This window comes from Salvelinus sp. IW2-2015, linkage group LG27, assembly GCF_002910315.2.
Source record: "Salvelinus sp. IW2-2015 linkage group LG27, ASM291031v2, whole genome shotgun sequence".
NCBI classification, from domain to species: Eukaryota; Metazoa; Chordata; class Actinopteri; order Salmoniformes; family Salmonidae; genus Salvelinus; species Salvelinus sp. IW2-2015.
The window spans coordinates 30,179,831-30,197,175 of record NC_036867.1 but is presented as its reverse complement, the minus strand read 5'-3'; the positions used below and the strand labels follow the sequence as shown (position 1 = coordinate 30,197,175).

The window sequence follows — 17,345 nt, the reverse complement described above, 5'->3', positions numbered from 1 at the left end:
TCTCAGTGCAGGTGGTACATAAAGCCCTGATCAGAGAAAGATCAGAGAAAGCCTGCAGGTCCTGATCTTTTGGATCCCTGCTTTTTAAATCTGGCAGCTGATTTCATAGCTGAACCACTTACATATCTGTTCAATCTAACCATGGAATGTAATGAAATTCCAAAGATCTGGAAATCAGCATTTGTCCTACCACTTTTAAAAGGGGGAGATCCAACTCTATTAAATAATTATAGGCCAATCTCAAAGCTGTCACCCCTGGTGAAAATACTTGAAACCCTTGTGAGTGAACAGCTAAAATAGTTTTTATTTACTAACTCTATTTTATCAATGTACCAATCGGGCTTCAGGAAGAAGCATAGCACAATTACAGCAGCCATGAAGGTTTTAAATGATATCACTGAAGCCCTTGACAAAAAACAGCCCTGTGTCTCACTTTTTATTGATCTCTCTAAGGCTTTTGATACAGTTGATCATGCTATACTAAGGCAGATATTGTCGAGTGTAGGTCTTTCAGAGCATGCAGTTACATGGTTTGCTAACTATCTGTCTGATAGAATTTGATGGGCTTATGTCTGTTAAATTGTCTGTCTTTAATGGTGTGCCCCAAGGCTCTGTACTTGGTCCTCTCTTATTCACTATTTATATAAATGATTTAGACAAAAATGTCCAAAATGCGCAACTTCATTTTTATGCTGATGATACTGTTATTTACTGTTGTGCCTCGTCTCTTACAAAAGCTTTCCAGAACTTGCAAACTGCTTTTTATACTGTTCAACATACCTTGTGTCAATTGAAGCTTATCCTCAATACTGACTAAACTAATGGTGTTTTCTAAAGTAAGAAATAGACCTCTGAACCTTTCACCTATTACTACCTGTCAGGGCAAGGAGATTGAGGTTGTAACCTCATATAAATATCTTGGAATTTTAATTGATGACGGCCTCTCTTTTAAATTGCATATTCAACAACAATTGAAGCTGAAATTGGGATTTTATTTTAGGAATAAGGCCTGTTTTTCTTTTGAAGCCAGAAGGAGGCTAGTATCAGCTACATTTATGCCTTTACTAGACTATGGGGATATTTTATATGTGAATGCTTCCACTCAGTGTTTGAGATCAATTGACACCCTTTACCATGGCACTTCGAGATTTATTTTAAACTGCAAAACCCTTACGCACCACTGCACTTTGTATACCAGGGTTGGCTGGCCTTCTCTAGTCACTCGTAGGCTCAGTCACTGGTATACTTTTATTTACAAAGCCATTTTGGGTTTACTACCTTTTCATTTGGGCATTTTTATTGTTCAGAAATGTGGTGGGTACTCTCTTCGTTCGCTGGACTTTATCGTGCTAACTGTTCCAAATGTCCAAACTGAATTTGGTAAAAGGGCTTTTATGTACTCTGCGCCATCGTCTTGGAACGTCTTACAAAATACTTTTAAACTGGAAGAACTTGTCCCGATTGGTGTTTTTAAATCACTGATGAATGATCTTGAGACTGATTCCCTGACCTGTCAATGTTTTTAATTTGGTGTTTTTGATTTTGTTATACTCTTGTGAATTCTATGGTTTTTACTAGATTATTTGTAGTTTTTCATGTTGTTTGTCTGTAATTTTTGTAATGACTTGGTGCTGCCTATCTTGGCCAGGACGCTCTTGAAAAAGAGATTTTAAATCTCAATGAGCCCTTCCTGGTTAAATAAAGGTTAAATCATWTTTTTTTTTTAAATGATTGACAGACACGCACACAAAACATACTTTGATAAAAGGGATTACTTTGGACCAAATCAGACGTGAAACTGCTCAGGTTTACACAGCCAACTTCTCAGGGGCATAAAGGGTTACAGGCTGACTACACCTCTCTCGTCGCGTGCGTGAGCGTTGCAAAATAAATGTAGAAATTTATGTTGTTCAATTATTGCACCCACACTGCTCGCGCGCGCCAACGAGCGTCTGCGTTGCCAAGGGCTAAAATAGAAGTCAGTTCTATTTCTGACGTAGATCGCACTGCAAGTCCTGCCTCTACCATCTCCTCATTGGTTTATAGAAGCAAGTACCCACGTGCCATCTCCTCATTGGTTATACCCACGTGGGTGACTGAAAGACGAACGAGGTCGGTGGCGGTAATGCCCCTAATTTATGAAAGTTGCCAATCGCATTATAAAGTCAAGAGAAGAAAAAGCCTGGAAGGTGGAGAAATGACTAGAAACGATTCGGTTGAACGTTTTATGTGTGGATTCATTGGCGGAGTAGAGGACCGTGTGCATTTCAGGCAAAATAACAACTCAATGTTTATATCCCTGGACAAATTAGCTAGCAACAGCAAGCTAGCTAAATAGGACAAATTAACTAGCAAGTACAAGCTAGCTAGCTAAATTGCCATACATGTTTAATGCTTTCGACCTGTCCCCAAATTAATATCATTGGTTCAGAGTTTGTTTTGATATTTTAACCTGCGTGTCATGATAACGTTTGGTGTGGGGGGACAAAATATATTTATGCACGATGGCGCACGATGGCGCACACGTGCAGCCGGTTTGGGTTCCGTGTTAGGGTTGGGGTTGTGTTTTCTGAATGACTCTGAGAGCGATACTCTTAAGAGCGAGAAGGGCTTCATTGCAGGCCTTGGAGATTAATGATGGCGGTAGGAGGAAACCATATCGACCACGGTCCTCCAGCTCAAAGGTGAAGGAGTAGTGGATGCCCAGGTTGTAGGCCCAGTCGTCAGAACCTCCAGGGGCTAAGTCTGTAGAAGGACGAAGGAAGAACAAGGAACTTAACTTGTTTTGCAGTGACCGTTTATAAAGCAATAACTTATAACAGCTTTACAAAGCAACTGTCAGCATTTTATTATGAAACAGCCTGGTCTCATAGACTATTCCTAACATAGTAAATGTAAATCCGGGACACTCAAATTAGTATGATATGTTGCATTTGGTATGGTTACATAAGAGTGATGGTTGCTTAATGCAAAAGCGAAAGTAGAATGGTTGGTCAGGGTGGATTGGTGGGCGTGTAACGCGAACATCTAGCAACCCAAAGGTTGCGAGTTTGAATCTCATCATGGGGAACTTTAGCATTTTTAGCTAATGAGAAACTTTTCAACTACTTACTACTGTTTTGCTACTTTGCAACTACTTAGCATGTTAGCTAACCCTTCCCCTAACTCTAACCTTAACCTCAACCTAAATCAAAAAAAATTTACATTTGCACATTCGTAATATATTGTACCTTTTGCAAATTTATAACATACAGTACCAGTCAAAAGTTTGGACACACCTACTCATTCAAGGGTCAGAATGATAGTGAAGACATCGAAACTATGAAATAACACATATGGAATCATGTAGTAACAAAAAGTGTTGAACAAATCTAAATATATTTTATATTTGAGATTCTTCAAAGCAGCCACCCTTTGCCTTGATGACAGGTTTGCACACTCTTGGCATGTCGTTATAGAGAATTTGGCAGTACGTCCAACCGGCCTCACAACCACAGACAACATATAACCACGTCTGCCCAAGACCTCCACATCTTCACCTGCGGAATCGTTTGAAACCAGCCACCCGGACAGCTGATAAAACTGTGGGTTTGCACAACCAAAGAATTTCTGGACAAACTGTCAGAAACCATCTCAGGGAAGCTCATCTGCATGCTTGTCGTCCTCACCAGGATTTTGACCTGACTGCAGTTTGGCGTCTTAACTGACTTRAGTGGGCAAATGCTCACCTTCGATGACCACTGGCACACTGGAGAAGTGTGCTCTTCACGGATGAACCCCGGTTTCAACTGTACCGGGCAGATGGCAGACAGCGTGTATGGCACCGTGTGGGCGAACGGATTGATGACGTCAACGTTGTGAACAGAGTGCCCCATGGTGGCGGTGGGGTTATGGTATGGGCAGGAATAAGCTACGGACAATGAACACAATTGCATTTTATCTATGGCAGTTTGAATGCACAGAGATACCGTGACGAGATCCTGAGGCCCATTGTCGTGCCATTTGTCCATCACCATCACCTCATGTTTCAGGATGATAATGCACAGACCAATGTCGGCAGGATCTGTACACAATTCCTGGAAGCTGAAAATGTCCCAGTTTTTCCATGACCTGCGTCCTCACCAGACATGTCCCCCATCGACTTGTATGACAGTGCATTCTAGTTCCTGCCAATATCCAGCAACTTCGCACAGCCTTTGAAGAGGAGTGGGACAATATTCCATAGGCCACAATCAACAGCCTGATCAACTCTATGAGGCAAATGGTGGTCACACCAGATGCTGACTGGTTTTCTGATCTTCGCCCCTTACTTTTTTTTGTTTAAGATATACTGTATCTGTGACCAACCGATGAATATCTGTATTCCCAGTCATCCATAGACTAGGGCCTAATGAATTTATTTACAGTGACTGATTTCCTTAAAGAAACTAACTGAGTAAAATCTTTGAAATTGTTGCGTTTATATTTTTGTTTAGTGTAATACGAATTGTAATTCGTAACATATTATATGAATTGGGTGATGGACATTCACAAATTAATACATACTATACGAAAAGTAACATATCATACTAACAGATTTACGTACAGAATAATACGAAATGCTCTAAGACCAGGTTGTATTAAACGGTATATTTGGATGCTGATAGCCAGGAGTTATTCACAATAATTCCCGGGTAAATGCATGTTAACATTTCCATTTGAATTATCAATGTGCATCCACTGTCCCACAGCCCAGCCAGGCAATTCATAAACATAATCTCCACTGGGAAAAGCATCTAAACAGTATATCCCCATGCTTCTAGCCAACATTTGGTTTGCAACCTTGCTGKCTGCCTCGCCAACCTATGTGATACAGACAAAATTCTGTGAGTATCACAATGTTGTTTTTGATGGAGACCAGGGTTGGGGTCAATTAATTCATTCCAATGCTTCCTGAGTTGACAAAATGTAAAATGGAATTGACCCCAACTCTGATGAAGACTGACTCACATATTGTTTTTGCTGATGCGCCATATTTGTAGTTGTTCCTGTAGTATCTTCTGATTTTCATGGCTGCATCCTGTACAAGCTCAAACTGTTAAAAAAAAAACAATGGAACACAGTTAATTAAAAAAAATAAAGTACATTTTTTTGTTGTTGATTATATACAGTGAGGTCCAAAAGTATTTGGACAGTGACACAGTTTGCTGTTTTAGCTCTGTACTCCAGCACTTTGGATTTGAAATGATACAATGACTTTGATGTTAAAGTGCAGACTGTCAGCTTTAATTTGAGGGTAATTACAGCACTTTTTGTACATAGTTTAGGGAACCAAAAGTATTTGGACAAATTGTATTAAAGTAGTCAAAATGTCAAGCCCTGATCTGTTTCACCTGTCTGTGATTGTCTCCACCCACCTCCAGGTGTCTCCTGTTTTCTCCATTAGTCCCCGGTGTATTTATCCCTGTGTTTCCTGTCTCTCTGTGCCAGTTCGTCTTGTTTTGCCAAGTCAACCAGCGTTTCTCCTAGCTCCTATTTTTCCCAGTCTCTGTTTTTTCCTAGCCCTCCTGGATTTTGACCCTTGCCTGTCCTGAKGTCGTATCCGCCTGCCTGACCACTGTCTGTTCTGACCTCGAGCCTGCCTATCGCCTGGTACTGTTTGGACTCTGACRTAGTTTATGAACTCTCGCCTGTCCCCGACCTGCCTTTTGCCTACCCCTTTTGGTATAATAAGTATCGGAGCTCAATCACCTGCCTCCTGTGTCTGCATTTGGGTCTCGCCTTGTGCCCTTATACAAAAGCTTAGTATTTGGTCCCAAATTCCCAGCACGAAATGACTTCGTCAAGCTATAGACTCTACAAACTTGTTGGATGCGTTAAAGATTATTTTGTGCCCAATAGAAATTAACGGTAAATAATGTAGTGTCATTTTGGAGTCACTTTGATTGTAAATAAGAATATAATATATTTCTGAACACTTGCTTACCATAATTACGGATAAGCCTGAATGAATCGTGAATAATGATGATTGAGAAAGCATTAGAAGCACAAAGACACCCACATGCTAACCTCTCACCATTACCAATACCAGGGGAGGTTAGCATTTTTTGGGGTKATAATATTTACTGACTGTTCAAAAAACAGTATATGGATCACTATATAGGCATTTATAAGTAGCAACTTATGCCATTTCAGGTACTATTAGCCATTTATTGTTTGTGTGAATAGGAAAACGCTGAAAAGGCTTAATAAATGGCTAATTATACAGAATATTGGCCTAATTAGCTACTTACAAACACCTTTATCAACTGCAAATTAATGCCTAATATGTAATCCCTAGGTTTCATCCGCCCATTCATCTCTCCCAACAACTCACCAACTCGGCGTGGTTAGGCACCTCCTCATTGGAGCAGGAGTATGGGAAGAGCAGCATCTGACCATAGGAATGGATGGAGAGATAAAGCTTTACCGAGTCTTTGTGGCTGCGCAAGAAGTTAGCCACGGCTTCCGCCTCAGGCTCCGACTCTGGGAACTGGCCGCAGTATATCTCATCACAGGGCCTGTTGGAGGCTCCCTTTGCTGCAGAGGGAATATAATAGAACGTTTATTTTCCATTTGCTTAGAACGCAAAGTCATCTTCTGCCTTTTTCCAAACACCCCCAGAAACACACACACGTTGAGCGTCACAGAGTCAGTTGCTGTGCAACGCCTCTGGATGGAGAGCAATTTTAGGGATAAGAGGCTTGCTCAAGGGAACAACGGCAGTAGTTTGTATGTGGGATCAGAGACCAGTAGCCCTCAAGCTGCCAGTTCAGTTTCCATTTCAGACTTACTGCCCCAGTTTGCGTCAAAGTTTCTATTGAGGTCGGTTCCAACACAGTTGCTTTCCTTGCTCAAGGAACGGTTCTTTCTCCACATTCGGTTCTGGTCAAATAAAGGAGCACACACATTATAATAACAAAACAAATACTGACATACTGTATCCCCTCAAAACATATAGCCAACTGCCATATACTCATAAAACGTACACTGACGTAAACTCACAAAATCTCTGACATTCTGTATATACATTATGCAGAATAAAGTTGAGTTGTAAACTCACAAAATATAAAATCTCTCTGACATTCTGTATATACATTATGCAGAATAAAGTTGAGTTGTTTAGGAGTGAGTGGAATGGATCTGTGTGTTAAAAATGATATATTGTTAGATCATGGATCTAGACTCATAGATCATTCATATGCACTAAGTATGTCCATATGATGCACAGTGCCCGTAGAGATTACCATTTTTGTGTAGCTCWGAGTGACATATTTGAAGGCACTGGCAGCATTCCAGACTGACATTGCAGACTCATGCCAGATCTCACTGGATCGGTGTTTATCATATGAGCTAACCACATCACATAGCAATCTGACGCACGACTGCGCAGTCGATGAGGTGGCACACAACTATTGGTCAATACCACGTCTGCAATGTTGTCGTCCCGGAACGCAACCACTGACTCAATTTCATATTAATTGTCTTATTCTTTACCGTTGTCCATGTGTACTTGTATCCATCCGGGTTCATGACAGGCAGCACATAGATGTCCATACTGTTCAGCATCTCAGTGATGTCATTGTTTAGATTATAGAAATTCAAGGACTGAGGAAAGAGCACAAGGAAGAGTCAAAAGTTTAATATAGCTGTCTATGTTCCAAATCAAAATAGTGAGCAATACGATTTAATACAAGTCCAGAGCCATCATAAACATTTTCAATCGTACTTCATAACCAACGAGTTATGAAGACGCTATATAACCAAATATGTATACAGTATGGCCTATCAGAATAGATAGAATATAAGTTGGTAGAGAATCGGGATTTTAGGAACAAGGTACTGACATATTGCACAAACCACAGGCAGAAAGCTGGGGAGATCCACTCTCTAGCATGAATGCCACAGTCAATCCATATTGCTCTCTTTTCAGCTCTCTCTTGTCGTCCAGACAACTGAAAAAGAGAACAGAGAAATGCAATAATTTGATCAGATGATGAGGATGTGACTGTTGCTTGTATAAAATGACTAGGACTTATAAACTGACTATGAAAATGACATTACTTCAAAATATAATAATTGTATGAGTCATTGCTAAGAAGGCAGCTTGGGGAACCTTGAGAACGTAAAGTGGGCGTTTTTCATATGATGAGCCAATCAGGATGACTTTGACCATGTCTGGGTGTTCCTGGGCAGTCTTATTGATCCAATAGTATATCTAGAAAAGAGACAGCATGTAAACATTTTCATAATAAATACAAACTTGATATCTAGCAGCTGGGACCACAAATGACCAGGGCCTTGTACTCATAAAGTGTTTCACAGTAGTAGAAATGATCTAGGACTAGCTGCCCCTGGCCATATAACATTATTCATTATTATCTAAAAGGCATCATAATGATCCTAGATCAGCACTCTTACGTATGAATACGGGCCCAGAAAAGGTTATGACTTTAAAGTAATGTTAATGGGGTGTTACATTGAGATTATGTTAGTTACATTACGGTTATGTTAATAACATTAGGAAATGACATGTCACAATCCGGTATCTTACGTCCTCCAGAGAATGGTATCTCTCATAATAAGATGCGCTGCTTCTAGGGTCCGACGATTCATTCCTGGTCTGCATCTCGATCAGTTCCTCTGTGTTGTCCAGTAGCACTCTGAAACAAACACATTCTTGCTCTTGGGGATTTCTCTGAACTATTAAAAACATTCTATATGCAATATCATGTATATGACCTTAATATGAGCATAACATAACAAAATCAATATTGAAGTTAAAGCAAAGTCGGCTGGTAGTCCAAACCGGTGCTTGAACTCAAGCTCTAGCTACTGTAAACCCAACACCTTAGCCATTAAGCCAATAAAACTGAACTTCTTGATGAGGCAGTTAGGTGTTGTGTTAACATTGCTAGTGTCACTAAAATATGAGCATTGATCACATGACATACTGGTGTGTTAGGTGGTGTGTCCGCAGCAGGTCTGTGACAGTCCCCAAGTTGTTGGCAGGAACAAACAGGTGCACCTCAGTGTGTGCTCCGATGTACTCAGGTGAAGCAGGTGACCACAAAACTGTCTGGGAGACACACACYAACACACATGTTCATACACACACAAATGCATGAATAAACTTTAAAAGAATGTATCCTAATTGTGAGTAACATGTAGTCTGAAAACAACAAACCGTAACCTAGTACAGAAACAAAAATAGTAATTGGCACAATGTTCTTMGTTTAAGACCAGTGAAGTGAWTTTTTTTTTTTTAAACAGAAGATAACTATTAGTTTATTATCACATCATTATTGTACCTCATATTGGCTGGATATGTTCCTCACAATATCTGCTTGTTGGTGTGTTGTGACTTGGATTGAGAGTACTTGGTCACTGTGAAAGACAAAGGAAAAATAGGCTAGGTCTCAAATAGTCTTATGTGGCTTCCTTTCCTCGTCTCCTCTTCATCTACACATAGGAAAGGATATGAGGAGAGGTCACTAGACTATTGAGATGAAGAGGAGAGTGAGGTAAGTTGAGCCACCCTTGTTTCTAGGAAACCATACACAAAATTAATCATTTGAACAAATATTTAGGAAGAGGTCATTTCATGGAGTCTGTGAAGGAATAAACCACATGGAAAAAGTGGTAAGCAAGTTCGTAAAAAACAAAAAAAAGATTTTCACCAAGTCAAATTCATTTATTGGGTTACAGGTTTCATGATGGTTTCAGGTTTCATATCTAAACCAAAGTAGATCATTTTGAGATTGTTCTATACACCAGTTGGGGTCTCTATAAGCTTAAATATGAGGTCTTAAACCAAGCATGAAAGTGGATCCTTGAAGCTGTGTGGGCTAACATAGTCAAAATGTTTGGCTTGGACTAAGTTGAGCCAAAGGCAAATTGACCAAATTGAAGTGTTATCCTTCACAGATGCATATGGTTTGTTATTCATTACAGTCCTGTATTATAGCAAATACATGGGTTTAGATTTATCCTGTCATCTCATGAATTCTTGTGAATGTGAATTCCTTAAATCATGTCAATGATGTCAACTTCATGTCAATGACCACTTCAATTCTACTTTAAATAAAATACAGAAAACATGTAGGAGGATGTACAGTGGAAAGAGTAAACATTATCATGTGGTGGTCCTTTTGGATCTGTCAATCAAACGCATCTATTTTTCATTTAGGTTAAGCAAAGTCTCCTAAACAATTATGATCATGTTTATTGTGGGAAACTTACTGTGTTGAAGTGCAGTCACTTGTCTGAAGGAGTTTGTAAAAGTTCAGCAAAACAGCCCATATTAGAAGAGCCTTCATGTTTAATGTGTCCAAAACTTGTGCAAGATGTTTGGTTAACATGGTAGAGAGAGAGAGAGAGAGAGAGAGAGATCTGTGTTGATTTAGCCAGAGTAAAGTCTAAGTTAAACTTTACTTTTTTGAGGAGGGCTTTGGGCTGCTTTGCAATAACAATGAGCTGTTTAATACACCATGATCCCCCCCCCCAAAAAAAAAAAAGATTCAATAATATAGGTCTTTCTTTTAAAACCTATCCACATCTTGAAATTATTTATTGTAATTTATTTGGGTTTAAACTTTATCCTGGAACTACCTTTAGCCAGAAAATAATTGCTTAAAGCTAGGCCTACTATTTGCMTTAGTAGGTCTACAGAATATTGTATATTCATTATGCAAAATCTGTCAGCTCACAGACAAATTCACTGTGCTACACCCAATGACGTATATAAACCCTAGATTGCAATTTGTTATTTATTGGCCATTGAGAGGCTTTGAAGCCACCAGTCGGCCGTATTCTACAGCATTTCAATTAAATGTTTCAAGGACATATTGCATTTTTTAAAGTTTTTTGTTGTTGTAGTGGGGACATTAACATTAGTACTCTCAAAAAAATACTTTAATTTTAACTTTTTATTTTATTTTTATGTTTAGCACACATAAGATAATTTAACAGTATGCATTAAGGTGTCTGTTATAGAATAAACGTGTCAAAAACGAATGTAGACATTAATAAATTACTTTCTATAGCTTCCAAAATATTTGGTACAATTGAGGAGTGCCAAGATGATTTTATACACATCATTGACTACACCAGGTGGCGTTGTGCTCTCACGGAGGTATAATAAAAACGGACGCGCTAACTTAAAATAAAAACCAATAGTGAATTTTCAGCACAAACACTTCCGGTTTGAAGGTTGTGTTGTCAAGATGTCTGTCCATGATCAACTTGCTCAATGTTTGTGTGATCTAATCAGGTTGGAATTTAGTTTTTTATGTACATCTTTATCTAATGATGTTAGATATTTGCCCAGCTAACTAGACAAAACATTGTGCGATTGATTGCTTTAGTCAGCTAGCTAGGCATTATAGCTAACCAGCTGGCTAGCTACTTAGCTGTCAACAGCAGTGCATCACCTACGTTAGTTAGCTAACGTTAAGCCAGCTATTATATTAATTCATAGCCTATGTTTATCAATGTCGACTCGTGTAATTTTTCTTAAGTCGTGTCTTGTTGCTCATGGAATGTAACTAGCTAGCTCTCAAACTCTTATTATCCGTGGCGTAGGGTTTTCAGCGCTTAGCTTCGCCCACGCAGTAAGTTTGGGTGGCTGCATATGAACTACAATTCCGACGCTGTGTGTTTGACGTTTAAAACGTCAATCATCGCTTGTAAAATGGTTTTTGAAACACGCTGATATGCCACCCCTTATCTTTCATGTCAGCTAGAAAGATGCATACAAAATACAGTTACTGTAGCAGTTTTACACAGATCCATAAGCTGCGTGCCTCCAGTTGATGAATGACTACACTTCCTCCCCACACTACCCAGTTACGCTAACATACAGGTGTTCAGAGCATGCTAAAGATAGCTACCCAATTAGCACAGGTAGCCAGGTCATCACTAGTTAAGTCGTAAACCCTGCCTATTTCTACAATGTATCTTCTTAAAAATCTGATTTTCAACCTAACCTTAACCCCATTAACCTTAACCATAAATTAGAAAGCAGGCTGTATTGCAATCATCTCTGATGGGAGGTTGAATGTTRGCGGCCATGGAARAATTAACTACATCKTCTCCACACCTCAACCGGTATTCTACAAGAGCACAGACWCAAGGGACAACAGACACACTGGTCTCTACGTTGCAGATGAGCTGAACGCAGTCATCAATGACCTTGGACCACAGAAGGTATTTGCACTGGTGACAGACAATGCTGCAAACATGAAGGCTGCTTGGTCTAAAGTGGAGGAGTCCTACCCTCACATCACACCCATTGGCTGTGCTGCTCATGCATTGAATCTGCACCTCAAGGACATCGTGGCACTGTAAACAATGGGATACACTCTACAAGAGAGCCAAGGAAATGGTAAAGTATGTGAAGGGTCATCAAGTTATAGCAGTAATCTACCTCACCAGGCAAAGTGAGAAGAATAAGAGCACCACATTGAAGCTGCCCAGCAACACCCGTTGGGCTGGTGTTGTCATCATGTTTGACAGTCTCCTGGAGGGGAATGAGTCTCTCCAAGAAATGTGCATATCACAGTCTGCCGATATGGACAGCCCCATCAAGAGGATCCTCCTGTATGATGTATTTTGGGAGAGAGTGGTAAGCTGCCTGAAACTCCTGAAACCTATAGCAGTAGCCATTGCACGGATTGAGGGAGACAATGCCATCCTGTCTGATGTTCAGACTCTGCTTGTAGATAGATGTAAGAGAATAAATCCGTACTGCCTTGCCCACTTCACTGTTTCTCCAAGCAGAGGAAACTGCAGTTCTGAAATCCATCAAAAAGCACGAAGACTTCTGCCTGAAGCCCATACACGCCGCAGCGTACATGTTGGACCCCAAGTATGCTGGCAAGAGCATCCTGTATGGTGCAGAGATCAATAAGGCCTATGGTGTCATCGCTACCGTGTCTCGCCACCTTGGCCTGGATGAGGGCAAGGTTCTTGGCAGTCTGGCGAAGTACACTTCCAAGCAAGGYCTTTGGGATGGAGATGCYATATGGCAGTCGTGCCAACATATCTCATCAGCCACTTGGTGGAAGGGACCTGAGGCTCTTTCCCCTGTTGCCTCCATCATCCTCCAAATCCSACCAACATCAGCCACCTCAGAGCACAACTGGTCCTTGCTTGGGAACACACACCAAAGCACGCAACAGGCAGACCAATACAAGGGTTGAAAAATTGGTGGCCATCTTGGCAAATTTTAGGCTTTTTGAGCCTGACAACGAGCCATCCTCAACAAGGTTGGAAAGTGACAGTGAAGATGAGGCCTCAGTCTGATGTTCAAGAGGTGGACATTGAGGAGGTCCAGGGAAAAGGCATGGAAGCCTGAGAGGAAGATCATTTTACAGATGTATGTTGAAAACATTTTTGGGAAATGCGATTGGTCATTGGGGATCATTCAATATCCCTTTCTTTTGGTGTTCAGTGAAATCATCCCATATGAAGAGTCAACTCATTTAAAGTTCAATACGTAGCTAAATAGTTTTTTTTATTTCTATTGCGAGGATTTTATAATTTGCAATTATGTCTACTTATGATAAAGTAAAAGGTTTATGTTTGTCTCCATATGGTATTGTAAATATATCCAATGCAAAAAACATCTACATTAGATTTAGTTAATTCCAATATATTCCCGTTAATTCCCACGGAAAGTTTCCACCTCTGAATATTCCCCAAAATGTGCAACTTTAAGTGTAGATTATCAGTTTAACAGGGTTCCTGGGCCTTGTTCTGTAGTAACGTTAAGCAAACGTTGTGGAACGTTGCAGGTAGAAATGTCATGAATAGAGCTGCTATAGCTCATATATGGCTCTGATATTGCTTTTTCTACATGTCAGAGGTATGTTTGCTCTAGCTAGCTACATATCTGAGCATTCAGTGGGACAATAACGCTGATGGTTGCAGATAGAAATGGCATAAATACAGCTGATGTGATTCCATATTCTACAAGTCAGAGATGCATGTTTGTTCAAGGGTGAAAGCTACATTATATATTTCTATCTGAACGTTGCATAACGTTGTCTTACTGAATTGGCCCTACCTTTTCTGTAGAGCAGGTCTGTCACCTTCTCTTATAGTTCTCTCATTACCCCAGGTTGTTGTGGACATTGCTCCTGCCATGCGTGTTTCTGTGCATGCTCCTGACCGCCACCCTGGTCGTGCTCGTCATGGGGGTGCGCGTGTGGCTGCAGGCAAACAGGAACGCACGGCGAGCGCGTGATGGGCGTCCCACAGTGGCTTTCTTTCACCCGTACTGCAACGCGGGAGGTGGTGGCGAGCGAGTGCTGTGGTGTGCCCTCAGAGCTTTGCAGAATAGGTAWGGGAAAATTGCACTTTCAAWGTATGTCGTTGCACCTTGACTAAGCTAAGCCACACCAGCTAATAATTACCGGTGACAAATTATATTATTATTGTAAACTGGGTGGTTCGAGCCCTGAATGCTGATTGGCTGACAGCCGTGGTGWATCAGACCGTATACCACAGGTATGACAAKATTCCTTTTTACTGCACTAATTACGTTGGTAACCAGTTTATAATAGCAATAAGGCACCTTGGGGGTTTGTGACGCGTTGCGTTGTGCACAAGACAAGCCTCGGGCCTTATTGCTTAATTATAATATTCCTAGCTATAGGATCTTACTACAGACTGGTCAGTGCATTCAGCATGAAGAAGTTACTTTGGTGGAGTATCTACCAAATCTCAGCTTGCTACCTGTTTTTCAAGCATTATGTTGATTAGAATGTTCACACAGTATGAAAAAACCCATATCCAACAGTAATTCGTTGCCGTGTTCATTAGGCACCAAAGGGAAGAAAAATAATTGGAACAGGGAGGGACTTAACGCCAATTTTAATTTTCCCTTGCGTAACATTTTCTGTATTGTGCCCTAATGAACATCTCCCAGTCTTCCACATTAATTCACCCACCTGGGTCATATTCACTAGGAACCAAATGGAAGCAAACAGACCCACAGGGGAGGGAAGTACAACCAACTGGGGACTACCTGAACTTGTCCAACACATGTTTGTTTTCGTTGCAAAACGTTATCCATTGCAAAAGGGTTTGCTACTGTATGCAGTAATAAATATGGTCTTCTCCATGTCCCAGGTACCAAGATGTCAACTTCATGGTGTACACGGGCGACCAGGGTGTGACAAACCAGCAGATTCTTGATGGCGCCCGGCGGCGCTTCAACATCCTTTTACCTCGACCCGTCCAGTTTGTCTTCCTCAAACACCGCCTATTGGTCGAGGCCAGCCTCTTCCCCCACTTCACTCTGATTGGTCAAAGTGTAGGCTCAATCTTCCTTGGTTGGGAAGCCCTTACGGAGTTTGTCCCAGATGTCTACATCGACTCCATGGGTTACGCCTTCACTCTGCCTGTGTTTAAATACCTAGGGGGTTGTCACGTGGCTAGCTACGTGCACTACCCCACCATCAGCACAGACATGCTGTCGGTGGTGCGCGAGAGGAACCCCAGGTAGGTAATCGTCTCAGAACCCTGTTTCTCACTACAGACCCCCGGCCCCCGAGACACAGTCTAACTAGGATGTTATAGCCAGGTCCATATCGGAATGCGCTTTAGCCAATGCCTCTCTGCCTATTATTGTCAATGTCACACTCTGACTACCATGGCATGACAATGTTAGTCAGAGAAGTTAGCTAYAAAGTCACCTACAGATCTGGACTAGGCTATGATCAGGATCAAATCAGGCTAATGGGAATAGGGAAATTGGGAATACTCTGGAAACTTACAAGCACTAACTAACACGTTGCACCGCTGTCATTTTGACTGTCATCAATCCTGCATCAATCAGTGTTGTTCATGTTGTAACTTAGGTCCACTTTCCTCTTTATCGTTGACGTCAGTGCGTGACTTCCCCTTGTTGTGCATGCTTCCCTTCACCTGATCCTATCATGTTATCGTTTACCATTCCCTAACCAACCTCCCCCCCTATGTTTCCAGGTTCAACAACGCAGACTACATCTCCAACAACCTGTTACTGAGCGCGGTCAAGGTTGTCTACTACTGCCTGCTGGCGCTGCTCTATGGTCTGGCCGGCTCCTGCAGCGACGTGGTCATGGTCAACTCCAGCTGGACCCTGAACCACATCCTGACCCTATGGCGAGCGACCAACCGCACCTGCCTAGTCTACCCGCCGTGCGACACCCACGCCTTCCTCCAGCTCCCGTTGGACGAGGACTCGGACCGGAAGTGCCATTCCATCGTTTCCATTGGTCAGTTTCGACCGGAGAAGGACCATCGGCTTCAGATTCGCGCCTTCCGGAAGGTGCTGCAGAAGAAAGAAGCGGGGCTAGTTGCGGGGCCYGGAGGAAGGGAGTCGCTGAGGTTGGTGCTGATTGGTGGATGCCGGAACCAAGAGGATGAGGATAGGGTGTTGATGCTGAGAGGGCTGTGCCAGGAGCTGGGCGTGGCGGACAGGGTGGAGTTTAAACTCAACGTGCCGTTTGAGGAGCTGAAGAGGGAGTTGGGGGAAGCTACGGTGGGACTGCACACCATGTGGAACGAACACTTTGGGATAGGTATAAACAGAAAAAGAATTACTATCATTCTATACTACTGTCATTTCTATTATTAATCACCTGGAGTGGCTATTATTCCAATGCAAAGCGCTCGTTCTCCCTCTACATTCTCAACATTTAGTACTGTATAATCCTGTACTGAATGGAGTCCTCATACGCTCTATTCAACAGCCCATTCTGAAATTGTAGTACATTGTTCTGTAACAATATGCTTTTGTTAATCCTCCTCTTTTATAAATGAAAGATGAAGGCATACAGGCATTTTTACTGCCCGTAGCAAGTTTCTCAAAATGGCTGGGTTGCTAGCCAGGTGGCTGTGGATGCTATCTTCAGTGTTCAATATAAATGCAGTCTTAGGTAATGCGATTATACATCCAGTAATGTGTATAATTTTAAAGCCAACACTTACCCTGTAGCCTCTGCTCTCCTCTGTTCTCAGGGGTGGTGGAGTGCATGGCGGCTGGGACTGTCATCCTGGCCCACAAGTCTGGAGGCCCCAGGCTGGACATTGTGGTGCCCTACGAGGGCCGCCAGACYGGCTTCCTGGCCGAGGATGAGGACGGCTACGCAGACGCCATTGAGCGGATCCTGGCCCTGTCACCCTCGGCTCGCCTGGAGATCCGACGCAACGCCCGCCTCTCGGTCACCCGCTTCTCCGACCAGGAGTTTGAGGCCTGCTTCCTGGCCGCCATGGAGCCTGTCATGGGGACACTGGAGCGATGAGGGGTGTGGGTGGAAGTGTGTCACGCTCATGGG

At 42.0% G+C, this 17,345-nt stretch overlaps 2 protein-coding genes across 3 annotated transcripts; one reads left to right on the top strand and one right to left on the bottom strand.

The window, feature by feature from the left end:
• Positions 1-2,211: 2,211 nt before the first annotated feature.
• Positions 2,212-10,400, bottom strand: cpb2 (carboxypeptidase B2 (plasma)). Its single transcript, XM_023972909.3, has 11 exons — positions 10,261-10,400; positions 9,330-9,405; positions 8,973-9,097; positions 8,573-8,681; positions 8,135-8,236; positions 7,866-7,973; positions 7,516-7,626; positions 6,813-6,903; positions 6,356-6,558; positions 4,990-5,074; positions 2,212-2,745 (listed from the first exon to the last, which is right to left on the bottom strand). The coding sequence occupies exons 1-11, from the start codon at positions 10,377-10,379 to the stop codon at positions 2,549-2,551; spliced, it is 1,326 nt and encodes a 441-aa protein (XP_023828677.1). The 5' UTR covers positions 10,380-10,400; the 3' UTR covers positions 2,212-2,548.
• Positions 10,401-11,205: 805 nt separating this feature from the next.
• LOC111953546 (GDP-Man:Man(3)GlcNAc(2)-PP-Dol alpha-1,2-mannosyltransferase) lies at positions 11,206-17,339 on the top strand. 2 transcript variants are annotated; one of them, XM_023972907.2, is made up of 5 exons: positions 11,206-11,290; positions 14,141-14,362; positions 15,154-15,525; positions 16,012-16,589; positions 17,029-17,339. In XM_023972907.2, the coding sequence occupies exons 1-5, from the start codon at positions 11,244-11,246 to the stop codon at positions 17,310-17,312; spliced, it is 1,503 nt and encodes a 500-aa protein (XP_023828675.1). In that variant the 5' UTR covers positions 11,206-11,243; the 3' UTR covers positions 17,313-17,339. The 2 variants fall into 2 exon arrangements, with proteins under 2 accessions (XP_023828675.1, XP_023828676.1); XM_023972908.2 differs by having other exon boundaries at positions 11,208-11,290; positions 14,124-14,362.
• Positions 17,340-17,345: the final 6 nt, after the last annotated feature.

Bases quoted from the DNA above. Each gene is read 5' to 3' on its own strand.
- cpb2 (XM_023972909.3), bottom strand. From the start codon at position 10,379: ATGTTAACCAAACATCTTGCACAAGTTTTGGACACATTAAACATGAAG. The intron at 9,098-9,329 runs GTACAATAATGA...TGTGTCTCCCAG, and splicing joins ACATATCCAGCCAATATGAG to ACAGTTTTGTGGTCACCTGC. The intron at 8,682-8,972 runs GTATGTCATGTG...TGTTTGTTTCAG, and splicing joins ACACACCACCTAACACACCA to AGTGCTACTGGACAACACAG.